Source organism: Rhineura floridana, chromosome 16 (assembly GCF_030035675.1).
Source record: "Rhineura floridana isolate rRhiFlo1 chromosome 16, rRhiFlo1.hap2, whole genome shotgun sequence".
Taxonomy (NCBI): Eukaryota; Metazoa; Chordata; class Lepidosauria; order Squamata; family Rhineuridae; genus Rhineura; species Rhineura floridana.
Window position 1 is genome coordinate 34302001 of NC_084495.1, and position 23069 is coordinate 34325069.

Consider the following 23069-nt stretch of genomic DNA (forward strand, 5'->3'; position numbering starts at 1 on the left):
GTGAGAGGATATTTACTGAGATCTCTTGTGGGCACTGTTGGAGATATTGGTGGGCACACTGGCCTCTGATCTAGGGGAGAAAATGAACCAGAGAGGCTGATCCAATCACAGTCTTTGAAGTACTGGGGGAAACTCCAGGTTGCAGCAGGGCAACTGTTTTGGTTGCGGAGGGATTTGTCTCTCTGACTGTCAACTTTGGTTCTCTCAGTTTCTTGTTTTTCCAATCTTAAATTCAGTTCTCCACATTTCTGCAGAAATATGGACCAAAAAAATTAAAAATGGTCATGAAAATTTTTCAGCATTTTAGTGTGAATTTCTAACAAACACATTTTTGTAGGCAGTTTTGACTGATGTACACTTTTCTGCAAGCAATTTCACATAGTATAATACATTTGTGTATGTTTCATATATTCAATTTCATGCTCCTTTCCCCCTAATATATACTTTTTAAAAAAGACCCCTTTTGCTTGAACTGGTTTTTAAAACAAGGTTATAGTCCACATGACTGCAAAGGATATGCTTGAAAGAGTGTCAAGTCAAGAACATGTTATGTCATTTCAAAATCCAGAGAGGTAGCTGAAGAAAGGTTGCAGAGATGACCCATTCTGTTCCCCCCATCCTCCTATCTGCCCACCATGATTAGCAAAATCTGCATAAATTATGTAAACTGAGCAAAGTTATTCAAGTCACTGCAATCACCTTTTCTGGGCATGGAATTTGGATTGTTTTGGTTCTCTCAGTTGTAACAAAGTGGAATTATTTTTATTTCATTTTGTTTTGTTAGCATGGAGCACATATATAGTCCTAGATATAAAAATGAAGGATGCTTGCCAGGCAGGTTCATCCTTATTTAAGTGAGGCATCACAATTCTGGGCAACGATGATATGCCCTTCATTTTTTACCACTGTGATTTGCATCAAGGAGCCTCCAACCTTCCCTTCATTTGAAATTTTGATTGGACAACCCTAAGCAAGAAAGAGGATCAGACTGTGAGAAAAATGAGGAGGCTTTAACTTTTTTTTTTAAGTGAATTCCATTTCAGTAAATGGTTGAACAAGGTTTAAGTTTTCACCCAAGGCCTTTGGAAGAGCTTCTGCTTTATTTACAGAGGAGCGCCCTCTGCTGGGGGGAAAGGCCCATCCTATCAGCGCTCATGTTGTGTCGCAGCCGGTCAGGCCTTTTCACAAGTGAGTCGCACTCACCCAACAGCACTCATCACACATATTTTGTACATAATCAGCTTAAGCAAACACTTTTAAGTTTGCACTTAATGGCTTAACGGATTATTTGGATCCATACCAATCGGGTTTCAGGACTGGTCACGGAACTGAAACAGCCTTGGTCGCTCTGGTAGATGATTTGAGGAGGGCATTAGATAGGAGAGAATCCACCTTTCTTGTCCTCCTCGATCTCTCAGCGGCTTTTGATACTGTCGACCACAGTATCCTTCTGCTTCGCCTGGAGGGATTGGGAATTGGAGGCACTGTATTACAGTGGTTCCATTCCTTTCTCTCCGATAGGTACCAACAGGTAGCATTGGGGGAGGAGGTATCAGACCCTTGGCCTCTCAATTGTGGTGTGCCACAGGGCTCTATCCTCTCTCCCATGCTATTTAACATCTATATGAAGCCGCTGGGGGCAATCATCAGGAGATTTGGGCTGCAGTGTCATCAATATGCGGATGACACTCAGCTCTATCTCTCGTTTAAATCTTCACCAGAGTTGGCTGTGGAGACCTTGTCCAAGTGCCTGGAATCCGTGAGTGGATGGATGGGAAGGAACAAGCTGAAGTTGAACCCTGATAAGACCGAGGTACTACTTGTGGGGGACAAGAGAAGGTTGGGCAACATTGACCTGAAGTTCAACGAGGTGAGTCTACCCCTAAAGGACCAGGTCTGCAGCCTTGGGGTTGTGCTTGATTCCAGGCTGTCCATGGAGGCTCAGATTTCGGCAGTGAGCCGGGCAGCCTGGTACCAACTACACCTCATAGGAGGCTGCAACCCTACCTTCCTGTTCACCAGCTCCCACTAGTGGTACACGCCCTGGTCACCTCTCATTTGGACTACTGTAATGCGCTCTACGTGAGGATACCCTTGAAAACTGTCCGGAAATTACAACTGATACAAAATGCGGCGGCTCGACTACTTACGAATAGTCGCCGCCGAGATCACATCACACCAGTGTTGTTCGACCTACACAGGCTACCAGTTGTTTTCCGAGCCCAATTCAAGGTGTTGGTATTGACCTTTAAATCCCTACACGGTTCCGGCCCAGTTTATCTCACGGAGCGCCTTCAACGCCACCAATTATGCCGCCCGACAAGATCGGCCACACAGGGCCTTCTCTCAATCCCGCCAACAAAAACAGCCAGATTGGCGGGTACAAGAGAGAGGGCATTCTCAGTGGCGGCCCCCACTCTTTGGAACTCCCTCCCACAAGATCTCCGGCACGCCTCTTCTTTAAATGTGTTTCGGAAAGCCTTAAAGACCTGGCTCTTTCAGCAGGCCTTCGGGGTATCTGGGGAGGGTTAATTGTTATAACTGAAATGCCTCCTGCCCAGTTTTAATATTGTTGCTGCAGATGTGTTGTTTTTATATTGTATTACTGTATTTTATCAATTGTATTTTAACAATTTTGTAAGTCGCCTAGAGTGGCCATTGGCCAGATAGGCGATGAAGGAATTAAATTTATTATTATATTATTACTTTGTAATCCACAAGACAGGCCTGCACTAAGAAAGGTAAATGAAAGTTAGCAGAGGAAGACTCCGGAGATGGCATTTGCCTCACAGTTGCCATTTTATTTATGTACACCACAAAGGGTGCATCAGTGGTGGCTGGTGGCTCCATGTTGGTGGGGTAGTGGAATCCACTCCAGGTTTTAGTCCATGCTTTCAATGAGCTGTCCAAAGTGCTGGTGCACCTTAGACAGCTCCTTAAAAACTTGGACTAAAACCTGGAGCAGATTCCACTGCCCTGCTGACATGGAGCTACCAGCCACCCTCCACAGGTGTGACATTAAAAACAAATATACAAATTTGGACTTCCGGGAAGGGTGACTTCGCTTGTGCCTGCTTTTGAGACGGGCTCCCGCCTCAAAAGAAGCTTATTCAGATATAAATCAGTCAGAACATTTTTTTTTGACTGATAAAATTTCTCCCGGGCAGGGAGAAACGTAGAGATCAACCTCAAAAGCCTGTTTTTGCTGGGAGGACTGGATTTCATTAATTTATGAGAAAAGGTCCAGCCAACAATGCCGGACGGACTTCCGAACATGCTCTATCTGTTTTAAGCGATACGTTTATCTTTTCTTCAAAGAGAAAACAGACTAACAGGCAAGCACTCTTCTTTCTATTATTTTTCTTACTTGGTTTAAATTGTTGCAGCAAAAGGAGATTTGTCAGATTGATCGGCTTTGAAGAACTTCTGGTGAGCTATAACTCTTCTCTGTTATTCACGAAATTAACTGCTTATCTCTGTTTCTGTTGCAAAAAGCTGTCCTGGAAGTGCATTCTAAAGATAATAAACAGAAGAGGGATTTCTATTCCGAGGAATGTTATATTGTCTGGGACTATTCTCTTTTTGGTCTATTTTATTTTGACGAATCTGCTTCTTCACGACGCCACTAACTGTTTTGATGCTGGGAACTAAATTTGTTTTGTATTCTTGAACATAGAGAGATAAGGCAGGCTGCTCTGTTTATACTGTGATGTCATCAAGCCTGGAATATTAACCCAATTGTTGCTGAAATAAGAAGTGGTTCTTCTTTATTTTTGTTTTGCTTTGTTTTCGTGGTTTTAAAAATGGCAACTAAGAAAGTGGCTGAGAATCTGGAAGTAATTATGTTTCAGAAAATAATGGATGAGATTGAGATAACGAAACAAACCCTGCGACAGGGTAGTAAGGAGCTGAAAATTGAACTGAGCAAAATGACGCAGGAGCTTAAAGGAATAGGGGATCCTGTGAGAGAGGAGAATGAGATCAGAGATGAGAAAAGAATAAATAAAGGGAAGATACAAGCCCTGGAGATTGGAACAAATGTGGAATTGGAAAAAGATCTGGAGTTTATGGATATTAGAAATAAAATCTACTGTTTGGAATTTAACGTTATCTCTGAAGAAATTAATGAAGATATTAGAGATAAAGTTATCAATGGCTTGGATAATCTTCTGGACTGGAATGACGTGATGGAGTTTGATATAGTGAAAATCTATGGAATTAACTGCAGCCATGTGACAATGGAAAAACTTTCAAGAGATGAGCCAGTGCATTTTGTAAAAAAGAAGAACAGAGATATGACTTTACAACAGCATTTCAGCAACTTATTCAGAATGGCTGGCAAGAAAATATTTGGGATAGAGGAAATTCCCATCAGACTCTTATTATATGACTATGGCTATGACAGCAAGATTATTATGGAATACTGATAATGGAAGATTGGACACTGAAATTACTGGACTTAACAGGACTATTGAAGATGGAAGATGAAATTAATAGGGATAATGGAATAATGGCTATTGAAATTATTGGACCTAACAGATTTTGATGAGATGGATTAATCGAAATGTTTATTTGGACTATGGTTATGACAATAAGATTATTATTATTATTAACGAGATGGATTAATCGATATGTTTATTTGGAGAAAAATTGATAGATATATTTCTTAAAGAATTGAAACCTCTCTTTGACTTTTTGTGGAAAGAATAAAGTAATGTTTATGAGATTTGATGATTAATTAAGATAACTACTGGAGGAAAGTGATTTTATAATATGATTTAAGAGACAGGATTGTTATATATTGTAGACTTATAACTGATTTGATTGGTGACAAATGGGAAGTCAACATTTTATTTTTTTGTTTAATCATTTTTGTTTTGTTTTGTTTTTTTGTCTTTGAATGTTTTATGACTTTGTTTTGTATGTTTTATGAAAATTTGAATAAAAATTATTGTAAAAAAAAACAAAACAAATATACAAATTTAAAAACACATTTTTAAAAAAGCCATTTAAAAACACATGCTAAAATGCCTGGGAGAAGAGGAAAGTCTTGACCTGGCGCCGAAAATATAACAGTGTTGGCGCCAGGCACACCTCATCAGAGAGATCATTCCATAATTTGGGGGCCACCACTGAGAAGGCCCTCTCCCTTGTTGCCATCCTCCCAGCTTCCCTCAGAGTAGGTACCTGGAGGAGGGCCTTTGATGTGGAGCATAGTGTACGGGTGGGTTCGTGTCGGGAGAGGCGTTCTATCAGGTATTGTGGTCCCAAGCCATGTAAGGCTTTATAGGTTAAAGCCAGCACCTTGAATCGAGCTTGGAAACGTACAGGCAGCCAATGCAAGCGGGCCAGAATTGGTTTTATATGTTCGAACCGCCTGGTCCCTGTTACCAAGCTGGCTGCTGAATTTCCAGGTAGGGCTGGGAATGGCCTCTGTCTGAAACCGTGGAGAGTCCCTGTGGAGCACTGAACTAGACAGACCAATGGCCTGACCTGGAATAAATCAGCTTCCTATGTTCCTGTTGCTTTGTTAGGCCACAGCTCAGAGGCAGAGCACCTGCCATGCATGCAAAAGGTGCAGGTTCAATCCCCAGCATCTCCAGGTAGGGCTGGGAACACCCCCTGTCTGAAACCCTGGAGAGCCACTGCCAGTCAGTGTGGACACTGCTGAGCTGGATGGACCAAGAGTCTGACTCAGTATATAAGGCAGCTTCCTATGTTTTTAAACTGCCTGATATGATTTGTGAGCTGCCTTGGAAACGAAAATATCAAAGGTGAGAGGTTCATTTTTCTTAATGAATAAAATCAAAACTTCGCTCCCCCAAACAAGGTTGCACATACAAACCACATTTAAAGCACTTTTCCTACTCATCCAAAGAATCCTGGGAATTGTAGTTTAACCCTCACAGAGCTACAATTCCCAGCACTCTTGGCAAACGACCGTTCCCAGGATGCTTTGGTGGGAATGTAATGTGCTTTCAACGTATGGTGTGATCGCAAGCCCAGACTTCAGCCGCTGTCCCTTCCAGGGTGTGCAACATCCGACTGAACACATTAAGCCCCATCTTCATTAAAAGCAAAGCAGGAATGCTCCCTGGCTTGCTCCTTGCGTGACGACTATGCACTGTCTCCGCCAGCGACCAAATGGCACCTTCCTGGCAGGCAGCCACTCAAATCTAAGAGACCATCTGGCTGCTGTATCACATTGAGCCCACCCCACCCCCCACACGCTGCCCTTCCCAGGGATAACAGATGCAGGCGAGATGGTATGGGAATGGTGTTTCTAACAGAAGCAATTAGTTTAATCCTGGACTAAACTGTTTAAATGGAACAAATAAATAAATAATGCCCCTTGCACACTAACCCACATGCGTGCACACACCTCTCACTTATCCAGCTTTCCTCTGGAAAGGAATGGAGGGAAATGAAATGGGCAGATCCTTCCATCCATCCCTGGGAGTAAGTCTCACTATGCGTAATGGGGAATGTGCCTTAGCAAGTGTGTTTAGGGCTGCAGCCATAGCCATTAAACCACACAGCCACTCCTTGGAATAAAACTCTTAGAAATAAGGGACAAAATTAATGTTTAGGTAGAATCCCATCCTACCTTCGACACTTTCTCTCTGCCTATCCTTGGGCAATGCTCTTAATCTCAAAGGCGTTGGCTTGTTTCCCCACCTCCCTGTAATACGTTTTTTAAAAAGTGAAGGATTCACCCTCAGTGAAGATTCTGAAAAATGTGATCCATTAATGTTTGGGTAGCACTTTAAGGTATTTTATAGGAACTGAGTTAGGGTACATTAACAATACTAGCTGATTATTATTTTGATCCCTGCTCCACAAATTAATCTTATTCCCTTGATTTATTTTATTTTTTAAATGATTTACTTCCAATATTACTTCTAAAGCTTTTTACACTTTGGAGGGGGGAGAGAATAAGCTGAATGGGACGCTTATTCACAAATAAAAGAAATTGCCTGTAATTTGTGGCTTCCCTTTTGCTATTACTGGAAAATTTGCATTTGAATAGGAGCTCTTTTCCCTCTTCAATCCAGCTTCACCTTGATCCTGCACTATAATCGCCCTCACTCGTTTATGAAATCACAGCAGGCCGCCATAGAAATTATGTCACACATTCAGCTTTATGGCTTCTGCTGCAGGTGAAACAGGACACTAAATTGTGTGTATGTGTCTGTCTATTTTTTTTCTCTGTCATTTCTCTATAAGAATTAATTTTTAACAAGCTCCAGTTTTAAAAGATATTTTTTCAGTTTCTTTATAAAGGCATCATAAAAATGGAGATCATCTTCTACACCAAGGGATTATGCTGTTACATGTCCCAAATATCAGAACAATATTTCCGTAAAATAGGAAAGCTCAGAAATAGGATTGAAGAAATATAGCATACTTACCCATAGTATCTAAAAGTGCTCCATCTCAGATTATATATATATATATATACACATCCAACTAAATTCTACTCAGAGATGACCCATTGGAAACAGTAGACCTAAGTTAGTCGTGTTCATTCATTCTGATGGGTCTAACATTAGTTAAAAGCAATATACAGGTCTACACGATTTCCTTTGTTGTAGTGATTTTGACAACTGGTCTACCAAACATCCATGCCCTTCCCAAATCCATTGGGTTTTGTGCATTCACATGGTGCAGGATATCCCTGCTCAAGGGGATCAGAATTATGGTGAGAGCCTGTGGTAAGATAGCCAATCTGGTGCAGTGGCATGAGTTCACTGACTTGAGTCAACTGAGTCAAACCAGGGTTATTATGAGAACAAAGTTTCTGGGGGGGACCACCTAGACTGCCCTGAGCTCCTCAGATTTTTTAAATGATTTTTAAAAAATGAAACAACCAAAACTAATAAGAGATAGTCTGGATATTATGTGCCAATCGTTGATGAGTTTCCCACTGCTTGGGTGTATCGAAGCATTGAAGCTCAGGACCCCAATATCTTCTGGAATGTCTCTCCTGATGTAAATCTACCCAGACCCTTAGTTCCTCCTCTGAGGCTCTTCTCCAGATCCCCCCTTTGAGGGAAGCTCAGAGGGTGGTGACAAGGTAGAGGGCCTTTTCAGTTGTGGCTCCCCATCTGTGGAATATGCTCCCCAGTGTGGTCTGCCTCGCACCGTCATTGACATCTTTTTGGCACCGGGTAAAGACGTATCTTTCCTCCCAGGCATTTGATAGCTTAAGATGATGTTTTGTTTTTAATATGGTGCCAAACATTACGGTAGCTGAGTGGGGATGGTATTGCTATTGTTTTGTTGTTCATTGTTTTGTTTTTATTGTCGGAATTTTGCTCTCTATTGAGATGCGTAGCAAAGTTGTGTATGCGCTGCTGAACGGAGAGTATTGAGTGAGGTTAGTGTATGTGTATGAATCTTTGCTAAGATTCTACCTTCCTTGCAAATTAGTCAGACAGAGACTTTAAGCTTTAAAATAAGAAACAACTACTGTATTCTGGAAGTACATGCTTGATAGGAAAGAGTTCTATATCTAGCTTAACTGGTCTATGCTGGAGAAACGAGCTCTGGTCCCAGTACTCTCCCTCATCCTGGTTGAGAGGAGAGAGAAAGAGAAGTTGTCTGCTCCCCTCTCGAGAGAAAGAGAAGAACTGAGAGAGGCGGGAAGGAACTGGGATTCAACATTCCTTTGCTTACCAGTCTAGCAGGAAGGGAAGAGACGGCAGGATCAAAGGAATAGGTATAGCTGTAACCAGCAAGAGGTCTATCTCTCTAGCTACCCTTAATAACCCCATGCAGCCTCAACCCACCAAGTTGGAGTTGAACCTCATACATTCCAACATTTATAGTCTGTTTTGTTTTGTTTTAACATTGTGTAAGTCGCCTGGGGACCTTCGGGTATCAAGCGACTAATAAATCTAATAAATAATAATAATAATCGTCATCGTTATCATCTGGCTTCATCCACTCACAATCCATACCAGTGGCAGCCATAATCATGGGTGGAGATGGACAATCCCCATGAAGAGCTTTGCTAAACAACATGGCAGACAATTGGGTAGGAATGAGTGAAACTTGTGGCTTTCTGGATGTTGTTGGACTCCAGCTCCCATCAGCCCCAGCCAGCATGGCCAATGGCCAGGGATGGTGGGAACTGCAGGGAATTTTAGAATTCCCTTGGCAGGAGAGCCAAGAGTGGGAATCTCACCAGGGAGATGGTGATTCCCCAAGATAAGTACCCACCTAGACTGGCTGCCTTTAAGACGTAGACTGTGGGCACACTAGTCGCTTCAAAAGCAGCCTGAATGGTTTTTCTAGCTGTGTTTTGACACGACTCCACCCTCTGCTGGCCACACCTCCCTTCCCCACTGCTGACTTCAGGCCTTTCAGGACTGCCCACAGCAAAGTGTTGGGCCAATCAATGTCTCTGCTAATCTGCTAATCTTTTAAGGGGCTGCAAGATTCTTCCCATCAGAGAACAAAAAACTACAAAGAGAGTTTCCATGCCACCTCAAATAATACTTTTCGGTGAAGTTAGCAGCTCACACTTTTAGCTGCAAAGAGAGTGTTGAGTCAGAAAGTGCTATACAGATATGTGCAATTTTTTCTAATGTTGCATGGTTGCATCAACACTACCGTAGAACCCACCATCAGTGACAGGGTGTTGCTGCCACCACCCATCTGAAATCAGGGCTGACGTCTATGTTCAGAGAAGAAACCACAGGGCGTTTAAGTGGAGTGGAACAAATGGGGTAATACCCAAATACATGCTTCAGAAATAAGAAGTAGCCTGAATGTTAGCACTCTAGTATCATAAAAGGCTGAAATCAAGGTTTAACACATTGTATATTCAGTTGCTACAAAAACTATTGGAAGGATTTGAATAGTTTTAGGTGTTCATTACATACACTATGAATGTGGCCATTATGGGGTTTGTGGTGGAATCACAAGTTATTTCTCAGCAATCCAAGCTAGCATTCCAGACATTGTATTTTTCTTCAGAATAAATTATTGCTGCTGTTTGGTGGTGGTAGGCAGAGAAGCCCTAAGAACATATATACCATGGTTCCCAAAACAAAGTGGTGGGTTCTACCACAAGCTAAGTTCAAGGCACAGGTTCTGGTGTATAAAGCCCTATACGGCATGGGACCAGGATACCTGAAAGATCATCTCACTCTTTATATAACCAATCGATTGCTGAGCTCTGCAGGAGGCCCATTCTGCTCAGTACAGGAATCGGGCCTTTAGTATGGTGACATCTACCCTTAAGAGCTCTTGCCTCTGTTGTCTGTTCAGTGCCTGCTAAACACCTTCCTCTTCCAACAAGCCTTTTAAGTAAAGATCTTTTCCAGTCTACATCTGTATTGGAATTGTTTTATCACTTGTATTTACCAAGAGGAAGGACAGGATAATGAATAATAAATAAATAATACAAAACTGTAGGGGGTGGGAATATCTTTGTTATAATTGGAAGGCATATTATGCATTATACTCTCATTGATGCAATTGCAACAAAAAAACTGTCAGAACAAAGGGCACAGGCATATGCTGATTGCAGAGGCTGACATTTTTCAGTGCAAGACTCCAGACTTCCCCTTACATCTGTAGTTATTGTGCATGGGGGGGGTGTACTTTTCAATCTTCCTAGAACAAATTGCTCCAAGAGTTCAGCCTTTGAATTTCTTTTCCCCCTCCCAACCCTCTCAAAAGGTAAATTTTCTCTATTTTCCCCCTCTGCAATTGGCATCAAAAGCAAAGCGGTCATGCATTTTTATCCATTTGTGCAGGTGCCCTCAGATGATAGCGACACTAAGATTTTCTGAAAAGCAACATTACCAGTAAACTACCAGTTTGCTTCCAGTACTGTTATTTTCTACAATTTGACTGTAGGATGTGCATCTTCCACCGTCTGGAAGAAGTTACAATTTCAGTGGGAGCTTTGACTCTGTACATTTATTTGCCCATTACTTGGTGCCCAAAGAAGAGAATTCCCTAGAGATCTAAAAAAAGAATATATGTGATCTCCAGGCCATATAGTCTAAGGCATTTTGACAACGGCTCCACTGCCTTTCAATATATTATGATGCCTGTCGACAAACGACACAGGAGGGAGAAGTAAAACAAAACACAAAAATATGGCCAACGTGCACAACTGATTAATCTGACTTTTTTATGGAACCACCCGAGGGCCCCCTCTGCTTCACCACTGCTATAAATCTGTGTTTTCAATGCTGCAAGTCAGACGTCTAAAGTGTTTTTCCTCCAGCTGAAAATAGACAATAAATTACATCAGCTACGACAGAGGCTTATGTCAACTATAAATCCATGGTGCCGTCATTGCAGAAGGACAGGCCTTCCTAGTTGTGCAACCCAAAAGAAGGGAGGAGAGAACCATAGCTCAATATCAGAGCAGTTTGCGTGCAGAAAGGCTGGGTCTGATCCCTGGAAACACTGAAGAGCTGTTGCCAGACAGCATAAACCAGGAGTGGGGGGACCTTTGGCCTTCCAGCCGTTGCGGAACTACGCTCCAGTCAGCCCCAGCAAACACAGCCAATGGCCAGGAATGACGAGAGTTGTAGTTCAGCAACATCTGGAGGGCCAAAGGTCTCCTGCACCTGGTGCAAGCCAAGGATGGGGAACCAGTGGCCTTCCAGATGTTGTTGAACTCTCAACTACCATCAGCCTTAGCAAGTCGAGCCAATAGCTAAGAATGATGGGAGCTGAAGTTCAATATTTAGAGGGGCCTGGAGTCCCTCACTGCTGTGGTAGACAAAGAGAGATCTAGATCAGATGTGGGGAACCTTTGGCCATCCAGATGTTGCTGAACTACAACTCCCATCAGCCTCTGCACACATGGCCAATGGCCTGGGATGACTAGAGTTGTAGTTCAGCAACATCTGGAGGGCCAAAGGTTCCCCAGACCTGAGGTAGATGGACATTGGTCTGGCACCGTACAGAGCAGCTTCCTATGTTTCTAGTTAGCATTATATACAGTGCGTTGCGAAAGTACTCAGACCCCTGGCCAATACTCTCATGTTACTGAATTACAAATGTACATTGCAATTTTGTTCTGTATAACATTTTATTTTGAAACACTGAAACTCAAAATCAATTACTGTAAGGTGACATTGGTTCTATGTTGGGAAATGTTTGTAAGAAACATAAAAAACAAACATGTTGCTTGTATAAGTATTCAACCCGTACTGTGGAAGCTCCCAGTTTACACAAATGAAATTGCCGAGGACACAATTACCTTACCGTTGGCCTCCACCCGTGAACCACTGAAGTTGCCGTCACATTGTCAGGATAAAACCCCCACTGTTGGATCATTGGCCAGGCTGTGGATCTCAAGGAAAATGAAGACCAAAGAGCATTCTACATAAGTGAGAGATAATGTAGTACAAATGCATAGATTAGGAAAAGGGTACAAAATAATATCCAAGTGTTTGGGTATCCCAATGAGCACAGTTGGACCAATAATCAGGAAGTGGAAGCTGCATCACACCACCCTGGCACTGCCAAGAAAAGGCCATCCCTCAAAACTCAGCGCTCAAACAAGGAGACTTGTGAGAGAAGGCCCAGACAGGCCAACAATCACTTTGAAGGAGCTAGAGTTCAGTGGCTGGGAGTGATGGTGCACCAGCAACCATACCAAGAGCTCTGCATAACACTGGCCTGCATGGGAAGGTGGCAAGAAAGAAACTGTTACTCAAAAAGGACCGTCTGAAAGCACGTCTGGAGTTTGCCAGAAAGCATAAGAGTGCCCCAGCTGCAATGTGGGAAAAGGTTTTGTGGTCAGATGAGACCAAGATAGAGCTTTTTGGCCAAAACTCAAAGAGCTATGTGTGGCACAAACCTAAGACTGCCCATGCCTCAAGACGCACCATCCCTACAGTGAAGTGTGGTGGTGGCAGCATTATGCTGTGGGGATGCTTCTCATCAGCAGGGCAGGACATCTTGTTAAAAGTGAAGGAAGAATGGATGGAACAAAATACAGGGAAATACTGCAAGAGAACCTGCTTCAGTCCACTAAAAAACTGAAGCTTGGGAAGAAATTCATTTTTCGGCAGGACAATGATCCCAAGCACAAGGTCAAAGCAACATTGGAATGGCTTAAGAAAAAGGTGAATGTCCTACAGTGGCCCAGTCAAAGTCCTGATCTCAATCCCATTGAGAATCTGTGGCACTCTGAAAATTGTGGTTCACAAGCCACGTCCAACCAACTTGGAGCAAATCTGCCAAGAATGGGCCAAAGCTGGTACATACCTACCCTGAAAGACTTAAAGCTGTTATTGCAGCGAAAGGTGGCTCTATCAAATATTTATGTGTGGGGGTTGAATACTTATGCAAGCAACATGTTTCAGTTTTTTATGTTTCTTACAACATTTCCCAACATAAAACCAATGTCACCTTACAATAATTGATTTTGAGTTTGCGTTTCAAAATTACAGAACAAAATTACAATGTACCATTTGTAATTCAGTAATATGAGAGCATTGGTCAGGGGTCTGAATACTTTTGCAAGGCACTATAGTTGGCATGCAGCATCTGATACTTTACACTTTATAGTTTACACTCTACCCAGCTGGATTAGACCAAAATGCCCATTGACTCCAATGTTCGTTTCCAACATCATCATCTATTTATCATCTTAAGGGCCACAGCTTCCCTATCCTGATCTGGAGGGTGCCTAAGACTATATTAAATATATACAAGGGAAAGAGCTTTAAATGGCCGGCACATACATAAACAAACACAAATTGTGGGTTCTCGCCTGTAACGTAAAAACAGCAGCAAGAACACTCACTCAAGGCTGCTATTCCTCCTGAATTCATTGGGACTGCCCAAAAAACACTCAGCTCACCAACTCCCACAAGGGGAGATCAGATCTATTCTCCCCTATCCCCCTCCTAAAAAATAAAAACAGGTGACACTGCCACTCACAAGTGTGATTCCCAAAGGAGCAACCTTTTCTGGTGTTGTCCCCAACAAAGTTGACTTGCAGGCAGATTGTGACATGGTGGAAGTATGCAAGGTTGATATATGGTTAGAAGCACTGAGTGCCGGAGAAGGATTTGACTGCAACTGTATCATGCACTAGCCAGTTGGGCAGCCCAATCAGAACCTTGGCTTGCAGAGAAGTGGATAGCAGTTCTAGCTCTGTCGGGGGAGGAGAGTGGAGGGGTTGTACCTCTTCCAAAAGCAACACAGCTCAGTGGTAGGGCACATGCTTTGCATGCAAAAGGTCCCAGGTTCAATCCCCAGCATCTCCAGATACAGTTGGGAGCACTTTCTGAAACTCTGGAGAGTCATTACTAGTCAGTGTAGGCCAAGTGAGGGGAACCTGCGGCCCTCCAGATGCCACTGAACTACAACTCCCATCGTTCTAGGCCATGCTTGGTGGGACTGATGGGAGTTGTAGTTCAGCAACACCCACCCCACCCCTGCTCTAAATGAATGTCTTTGGGACTTCTGCAAGCAGACAAACTCAAGGCAACTGATGAGACAGCCACACACCAGCCTGCTGGAACTGCAGTTTTATTTAAAACAAAGACACTGGTGGTCTTCCACCCCTCTCCCCCAAGAGATCTGCACTTCATGCTAAATGCCTGCACATTTATATAAGGTGACCAGCTACCTGTAAAGGAGATGCAGAATATTAAGTACAGTTGTCCTTTCTTCTTCTTCTTTAAGTTAAAAAAAGTTGCATTTTTACATAAGATTTTACTGGATAGTCCTATACTGTGAACAGCATAATCAAGTAAGTAATTGTTGCAAAAGAGAAGTAGCAAAGTCACAAGAAGAAAAGTATAATGCACATGTTGTTAAACTGGGTTCATTCTTTCAGCTTCAAATAATAATAATAAAACAACTTTGGATTTTGCATTTGTAAAAAGCAATTCAAGTAAAGTTCACCAGAATTGTCCATTGTTCTTTAAGCCCCAGTCTGTTTAAAGCCTGCTTTTTGGTGCCAAGATACCAAACTGCACATCTAACTATTTTAAGATGTAATGTTTATCCTTGGTACATGGTTAAAAATATATTTAACTCTCTCCAGCGATTCAAGGGATATGTTCAAGAACAACGTGGAGGATCTTCAGTCCACTTTCACGACGCTGTAAATCTTACTAACGAACCAGAAGCAGGCGAAGAATCCAATTGTTCCTAAAAGAAATAGAAAGGATGTTAAAAGATGCTTTTATTTTCCAACATGCCCACCGAATGCAAGAGGCAGAGGGTAGACTACTGGCCAGTTCCTAACACACCACCTGGCACCTGCCAGGGTTAATCTCTATCTTTCTGCCGGAGAATGGTGAGCTAGAGCGAGTGTTGGTCTGAGTCTGCAGGGTACATCTTACCTTCTTAAGCAAAACTGCATACTCCAGATCACTTAAAACACACATCAATTACACCTAAAATGTTACAAGATCTTGAGCGTGAACTGTTATTCTGAAAACTTAAACACACATGGAGATTATCTCACATGGAGAAAATAAATAGACTACGTAAGACCGAAGTTGGCCCACGTTTGTTCAAAAGAATCACAGCTCTTGTTAATCTTACAGCCACCTGTACAGAACTTTTTTCCATTTAAAACACTTAAGCCTGACAATCCATGTTGAATCTCCATTGTCAAGTTTACTCGGGTGATGTACTTCAAAACTTTCTCAGTGGAAATGCCACAGCAACTCACTGTTCTGAGAAGCAGTAAAGAGTATATATCATTTGGGGAATGGGGAGATCAGGACTCAAGTCCATCATCCTGGACTCGCAGGAAAGCCTTAAGAACATAAGAGGATCCTGCTGGATCAGGCCAGTGGCCCTTCTAGTCCAACACCCTGTTCTCACAGTGGCTAACCAGGTGCCTCTGGAGAGCCCGCATGCAGGACCTGAGTGCAACAACACACTCCCCTTCTGTGGTTCCTCCAACGACTGGAATAAAGCTGCTCACAGAAACCTGAAGAGAACATGAAAATGTCTGCGCACTGAGCAAACTCTTTTTCATGTATTCTTTGGATTCCAAAACAAAGTGGACTGGTATAGCACAGTTGAGCACAAGGTCAGAATTCCATCGCTGCTAAATTACTACATAACCATGCTCTCCCCATATGTAACTTCCATATGTACACTAAACATGGAGGGGGGGGATCATGCCCACTGGCTCCACCAAGAGTATCATGAGCCCCCATTGGTCCCACCCCCACACCTAAGCCTGATTGGGATGTCCTAGTGCCTGATTGGGAGGGGGTCCTATGTGCATGTGACAGTTGGCATGCAGATGTCGCATGGGACCAAGGCATCCCACGTAACACACGCACACTTGATAATGAGGTGCACGATGCTGTGGTGCTAACACTAGACTTGGTCCCAAACCACTCCATGCTGAATGCATGTAGGTGTCGCTTTGCGCCATGTGAAGTCATGGGAAGAACACAGTGAAGCAGCCTCAAGATGTGAGCGGCTACTAGGAAGGCAATATTGGAAGAGTTGGGATGCGACTCAACTTGCTTGCGGTTTGCATGGATTACAGCCCGGAAAGAAGGGAACCTCCAAGCTTCCAAGACTGCCTTTCTAACCTAACCTATGCTGACCTTCTTACAGGTGCTACTGCTACTCTGACAGTTGGTGACCTCATTTCCTCTTCCTGCTGTTGCTTCTTCCTCCCCTTGGAAGAGGAGACATCTTTCCTTTGTCTCTCTCTCCTGCAGAGAGCAAGGAGCAAACATGGCTCTTTACATCTCCAGCTCTAATGAGTTAGAACTAGGAACTCTCTTCTATCAAGCATGAATTTCCTGTAATAAACTAAGCTTTCTTATTTTCCTAAACCCAGAATCTCAGTGCGAATATATCCAGGAAAAGAGTGTGCTCCTTCAACCAAGCTTCAAACAATGCAGTGAGCTTAGCGGTAGGAAGTAGAAACACTGGCTGTTGCAGCTCTTCCCATGTGAAAATTATTTTCACATTTTTTCAAGGGGAGGGCTGTAGCTCAGTGATAGCGCATCTGTTTTGAACGCAAAAGGTCCCAGCTTCAATCCACAGCATCTCCAGGTAGGGCTGGGAAAGACCCATCTGAAACACTGGAGAGCCACTGCCAGTCAGAGTAGACAATACTGAGCTGGATGGGCCAATGGTCTGACTCCATTTAAGGCAGCTGCCTAGGGTCCTACCATCAAGCGGCAAGATTTACCCTTATAAGGAGGAGCTTCTGCCTAAGAGTTTCCTCCTGTACTCGTTGGACATTTTTTAGGGGGGCTGGCCTTTGTCCTTGATGCAGGAAGATGGACGTATCTGGCTTTCAGTGCTGTACATTTTTGTAAGCTCCATTTTATAGCTTAAATTTTGTATTTGTGTCCATCTTTGTTGAACTGCCTTGGGGACTTTTTTGGCCAAAAGGTAGCATAGGAATCAACTAACTCCATGGCTGCTTGTTGCCCAGACGCTCAAATGTCCGCTAGTTGTCTCTACCATAAATACGATCAGTGCTCTCTACTAGGAAGCGAGCAACGAGAGAAACACAATGGCCTCATTAGGACCAAATTGCCTCCTTATGTACCCACTACTAACAGCAACAAAAAAAGGCATCCTTACAGAGGAAAATACAAGACCCCCCACCCTCCCACCACAACACACCTGGCTTGCTTTCCTAGTGCCGTCATGTCGCCACTTTTCTTTTTCTAGTGGAGCCTTCCCCCCCCCCCCACCTGCTATTATGTTCTGTAGATTACCCTCTTCCTTTGGGTTTGCAGCTATCATCCTCTCAAACAGTGGGGGGACAGCAGATTTACTGCGCTTGATAGATCATACGCCAGCCACAAAAGGAAATTTAATTCCTTTATGAGCTTGACATCTCAAAAGTCTTTCCAGTTTAGGGTCGATTTTTGCACATCCCACTGTATTCAGCACTCCTATCTGGCGCTAGTGTGACCCCCGTGGCCTCCCCGTCTCACATTCAGAATCCTCATTTCTAATTTTCTAGGGATCCTCATTTATATAAGTATTTTTATATACACACACACACTTACAAGGCCACCCAATTCACTCATATGTTGAATATACCCAGGATGGAGCTGTTTTTCTTTTTAAATATTTGTGTATCTCTGTATCATAAAAATATTAAAGCAGTTTACAACAACCATACATATATACAATAAAAACCATGTAAACATTTAAAATCAGAGATCATCAACTATTACAGCAAGATATAAGCGCACAGTTAAATGATGGAATTCGCTCTGACAGGAGGTGGTGACGGCCACCCACTTGGATGGCTTTAAAAGAGAATTAGACAAAAATACATGGAGGAGAAGGCTATCAGTGGCTACTAGCCATGATGTCTGTGCTCTGCCACCCTAGCCAGAGGCAGCATGCTTCTGAATACAACAGGCAATCTTCTTCTCTCTTAATTGCCTGCATAAGCATGGTGGCATAGAAACGTTTTCAGCATGCATTGAAAGGTTAAAACAAAAAAGCATTCTGTCGGAAGAGCATTCCACAAGGGAGTGACCCAATGACACTAAAGGTTCCTCAACCCTGGCTTATATTAGGCTTACTTTCTTAACCTGACAGCCAGTGTGGCATAGTGGTTAGAGGGTTGGACTACGACCTAGGAGACCAGGGTTCGAATCCCCACACAGCCATGAAGCTCACTGGGCGACCTTGGGCCAGTCACTGCCTCTCAGCCTCAGAGGAAGGCAATGGTAAACCACCTCTGAATACCGCTTATCATGAAAACCTCATTCATAGGGTCACCATAAGTCGGGATCGACTTGAAGGCAGTCCATTTCCATTTTTCCTCCTATTTTTCAATCCTCAGCACCTCCAATTAAAAGGGTCTCAGGTAGCAGGGCTCACCTAAGGTAAGTTACGACAGTCAAGTTAAAGTCTAGCTCTGTATAAGGCGCCTTCACATGTTCATATATGATATCTCCCACCATTTGGGTTGCTCAAACACTTGAGAAATGGACTTACCAGTGAAAAGAAAGAAAATCAAGACCATGATCATTGTGTACCCAAAGTATAAAATGGTGCTGGCAGTTCCAGTGATCTGAAGTTTTGAGAAGAAATAATGAAAAGCGTAGATGAAGAGATACACGGCTGTGAAGCTGCTGGTTAAGAATGACCTCCACCACCAGTGATAATCCTAGAAGCAAACCAGAAGAGGTTGAGAAGGGGAGAAAAACATGCAAGGCAACACAATCCTTTACTTAATTGCCAAGAAATGCTTCCTAAGTAAAGTCCATGGACCAGACTTAATTCTTCCTTGCATGTACCCACATTTATTAGTCTGAACTAGGCTTTATTAAAATGGTTTTCCAGATTTCTGAACTCCTTAAGCACAGGGGAGGCAAACCCACAGCCTGCAGGCTAAATGTGGCCCACCAAGCTGCTGTCAGGAGCCTGCCACCCCCCGGCAAAATCAGATGCCTCTTTCCTCTGCAAAGGAGCTAGTCCTCCTTCTGGCACTGGGTGAGGGCCCAGCCGGCAAAGCAGAAGTGAGAGGAGTGATGTGTGCATGTATATAAGAGAGAGAGAGGGAGAACATGAATGTGTCTCCACAGAAATGTGGTGTGTGCACGCAAATGAGATGTGTGTGCCTGTGTGTGTTGGAGAAAGAGCACTCTGTATGTGTGTGCACTCATGCAAGAGATGCAGTGCACAATCACTTTGGCCATGAACATTCACACGCTTGGACATGCAGTTCTCAGTATGAAAAAAAGTTAACCACCCCTGCCCTACTGCTATTTGACCAAAACACTGTTCTTCTTTAGTCTGGGTGCACAACAAACAGTTCAAAATTGGGTTTCAGGCTCTCCATGTTATCCAGAAAACAGGAAGCCTAACTCCACCTCTCAGAGCTCATTTGCATGGAGATTTGTTTGGGCAGCCTTGAGATAGATTCACTCAAAATAGCTGATCCCACAAGTCATCTGTCTGCCGGCTGCATAACCCCAAAAGCCCGCCTCCCACAGATGTTGAGAATGAAGAGCTGTGAGCTAGCCAAGTACCCGACACGTAACAATGGGGAGAAGCAGTGGTTGTGTGGCTCCACCCACCTATCTGCCAAAAAAAAGTTAAAAATTCTGCACCAGGATAAAATTCGCCACCTTTACATTATACAAATTTGCATGCGTTTGTGTAAATTATTCTGCTCCTGCTGATCAAGGGGAAGAGTTTGGTGTAATCCACCAGAGCTCCGACTAGCCCACCCCTTCGGCTTTCAAAGTCACCAGCAAGCACTTTCAAACCTAACATCACACTACGAAACTTGCTCTCTCTTCTGTTAAAGGAATGAGTAAGATCCTTAGGAATCTGCACCCAGCACTACATTTCTGAATCTGTGCAGCAAATCTCATGGGGCCCTACATAAGAAGTCATTTTCTGGATGGGGGGGTCATCTTGGCAGTTCCAGCGCCCTCAGAACTTCGGCAGGGGGAGCAGGAGAAGGCATTCTCTGTGGCAGCTCCTAGGTTGTGGAATTCGCTTCCCAGAGAGGCATCTGGCACCCTCATCATATATTTTCTGTAATCTGCTGAAGACACACCTCCTTATCCTGGCCTTTAACACCTGCAATCAATGTTTTCAGGACCCGCCCTATTTCTGTGACTGTTATATGTTTTAAATCATTTCTAATATTGAATTTTAAACAGCTGTATTGCGCCCTGGGATCTTACGGGGAAGGGCAGGTAAGAAATCAAATTAATAACTTTAAAGACCACCTGAGCCCTTATATCCCAGCTTGTTCACTGAGATCACCCAGAGGAGAACTGTTAGTTGTCCTCCATGTTACAGAGCCCAGCTGGCCTGGTTCAGAAGTCGGGCATCTAATGTCAGTGGTCCCATGTTGTGGAACCCTCTTTCAGCAGGAGATTTGGCAGGCACCCTCGCTTTTGACATCCAGGCATCTCTTGAATACTTTTTTATGCTGGCAGGCTGTTTAAAACGCCTCTTACGTAGCCAGTCATTTTAATGATTGTTTTGTATTGTTTTTAAAATGTCTTTATGCTGCCGTACACTGTCCTGTAGTTTTGAGAGAGGCTAGTATAGAAATACTTTTCTAATAAATAAAATGTAGCAAGATAGAGGACACAAAGATGGCAAACGCAGTAAGAAGCCAACCTACACTTTTCTTTTTTTTCCCCTTTTACATTCCAGCTGGTATACAGATGCAATCGCATCTCGATGGTACACTAGGAAAGCTCGTTTGGCATAGAAAACTGCAGCAATCTGTTACATTGGCAACAACAAATGGGGGGGGGAATCCTCAGCTTCGCTTTCCCTTTTAGCACCTTGGCCTTCTGCCACCATGCAAAAGTGTTTTCCTCTGTCGCTACCCCTAAACAGTTGCCCATCACTAAGCTCTTCTTACGCAGAAAGGAGCCCTGGCTTCCCAGGCCACACAGCGTCACCCACTTTTCTTTCCAGGGGGCGCCTCTTTGCACAGCTGGCAGCCACAACCCCCACAAATCCTTCCAATGCAACGTGGCATCGACAGGCCAGCAACCTGCAGATGTGGCTCAGCCCCACTAAAGCTGTCAGCTGGCGCCGCCTGATCCCATCCAGCAACATGCCAGCCTTGGCAATGGAAGAGCATGTCTGTTTTACCTCGGCACATAGATGGAAATAGCACAGCAAGACTGTCGCCTCTGAACACGTAATCAGAAGAATTATGAAGACTAAGAACAAGAAGCCAAACATGTAGTACATTTGGTGAGACCTGGAATGAAAGAATACAGTGACTCAACTCATATCCAAGCCCTCTGCACACAGCCTCCTTTCTCAAACATCCAGATTTAGCATGGTTCCAGGTGGCATAGTTACTGCAGGAAGAGTTTCGGCCTCCCATTTGGTTATATGCTGCAGTTCATGATATGTTTAGTGCCTGTCAGTTAGGCTGTGGGTTGTTTTTTTGAATCCATGGCCTTGGATTCTCAGTCTTGCCAGCTTCCCTTATCCTTGCCCTCCCTTCAGACTCCCACATTTTCACTCATCACCTACCCGACATCAGAAGTCTCTCTCTCTCTCTCTCTCTCTCTCTCTCTCTCTCTCACACACACACACACACACACACACAGGTGCTTTTGAATGAGTCCCTATTCTATACTTGGATACTACTTGGAAGACGTTGGTCCAGAGCAGTGACTCACACAGAGACACAACATGTGATTCAATTTTGGAACCATTCTCCAAGTATGTAAGATACTTTTTAGCTCCTTTTTGTGGTCCAACTGAATTTCTATATAAGAGATTCCATGGATTTTATAAATAAACTTACAAAATTGGACAATGTCAAATAGTGGTCACTTTAGATATTTCTTCACTACAGGAGAAGGCAATATATACTGTAGAGAAAGTCTTCAATTTGCAAGAATATTTTTTCAATATTTATACTTTCATTTGACAGAAGTATATTTTCTCAACTTGTTTTTTGAATGGTTCTTCTTTTTAATTCTATCATGAGTTTTACAAATTGGGTTGCATCCAACTACATTTTACTCAGAGTAGACCCAATGATATTAATGACCACTCAGTTATGGCTATTAATTTCAATGGATCTGGTCTAAGCAGGATTAGCAATGAATACAACACACTGTTGATCAAGAGTTTCTTTACACTATTCAGTTCTGTAGTTGCATTCTTAAAAACTGAATTTCCTGATGAAGGCCATAGTGGTTCAAAATGCATTGGACAATGTTCTCTTTTTCCTACCCAGTGCTATTTATCTCCTTTTCCGGGTTTGTTTGTTTTTTGGGGTGGGGGGACTTCCCACACACTTTTTTGGGGGGGTATTTATTTATTTATTTATTATACTTGTATACCGCCCCATAGCCGAAGCTCTCTGGGCAGTTTACAGTAACATCTGTATAGCAACATCTGGAGGGCTACAGGTTAGCAACCTGTGTTTTAAAGAATGAATGAATTACCAAACCCCAATGGGGCTCAGGAGACAAGGAGAGGGCAGTAAACCAGACTTTGACAACCTGATGCCCTCCAGATGTTGCTGGAGGACAACTCCAATCAGCCCCAGCCAGCACAGTGCAACAACATCTGGAGGGCACCAGGTTGGTGAAGGCTGCAGTAAACCATAC

The 23069-nt window shown here is 43.3% G+C and overlaps 1 protein-coding gene across 1 annotated transcript in view; it reads right to left on the reverse strand.

Moving 5' to 3' along the window:
• Window positions 1-13479: 13479 nt before the first annotated feature.
• The window catches only part of LOC133371230 (transmembrane 9 superfamily member 2-like), a 47314-nt gene continuing 37724 nt past the window's right edge, over window positions 13480-23069 (reverse strand). The window contains exons 15-17 of the mRNA XM_061598427.1: window positions 21586-21697; window positions 18952-19123; window positions 13480-15147 (exon numbers count right to left, since the gene is read on the reverse strand). Coding sequence (XP_061454411.1) covers window positions 15080-15147; window positions 18952-19123; window positions 21586-21697 — 352 coding nt within the window. The 3' untranslated portion in view covers window positions 13480-15079. The remainder of the gene's footprint in view (window positions 15148-18951; window positions 19124-21585; window positions 21698-23069) is intronic.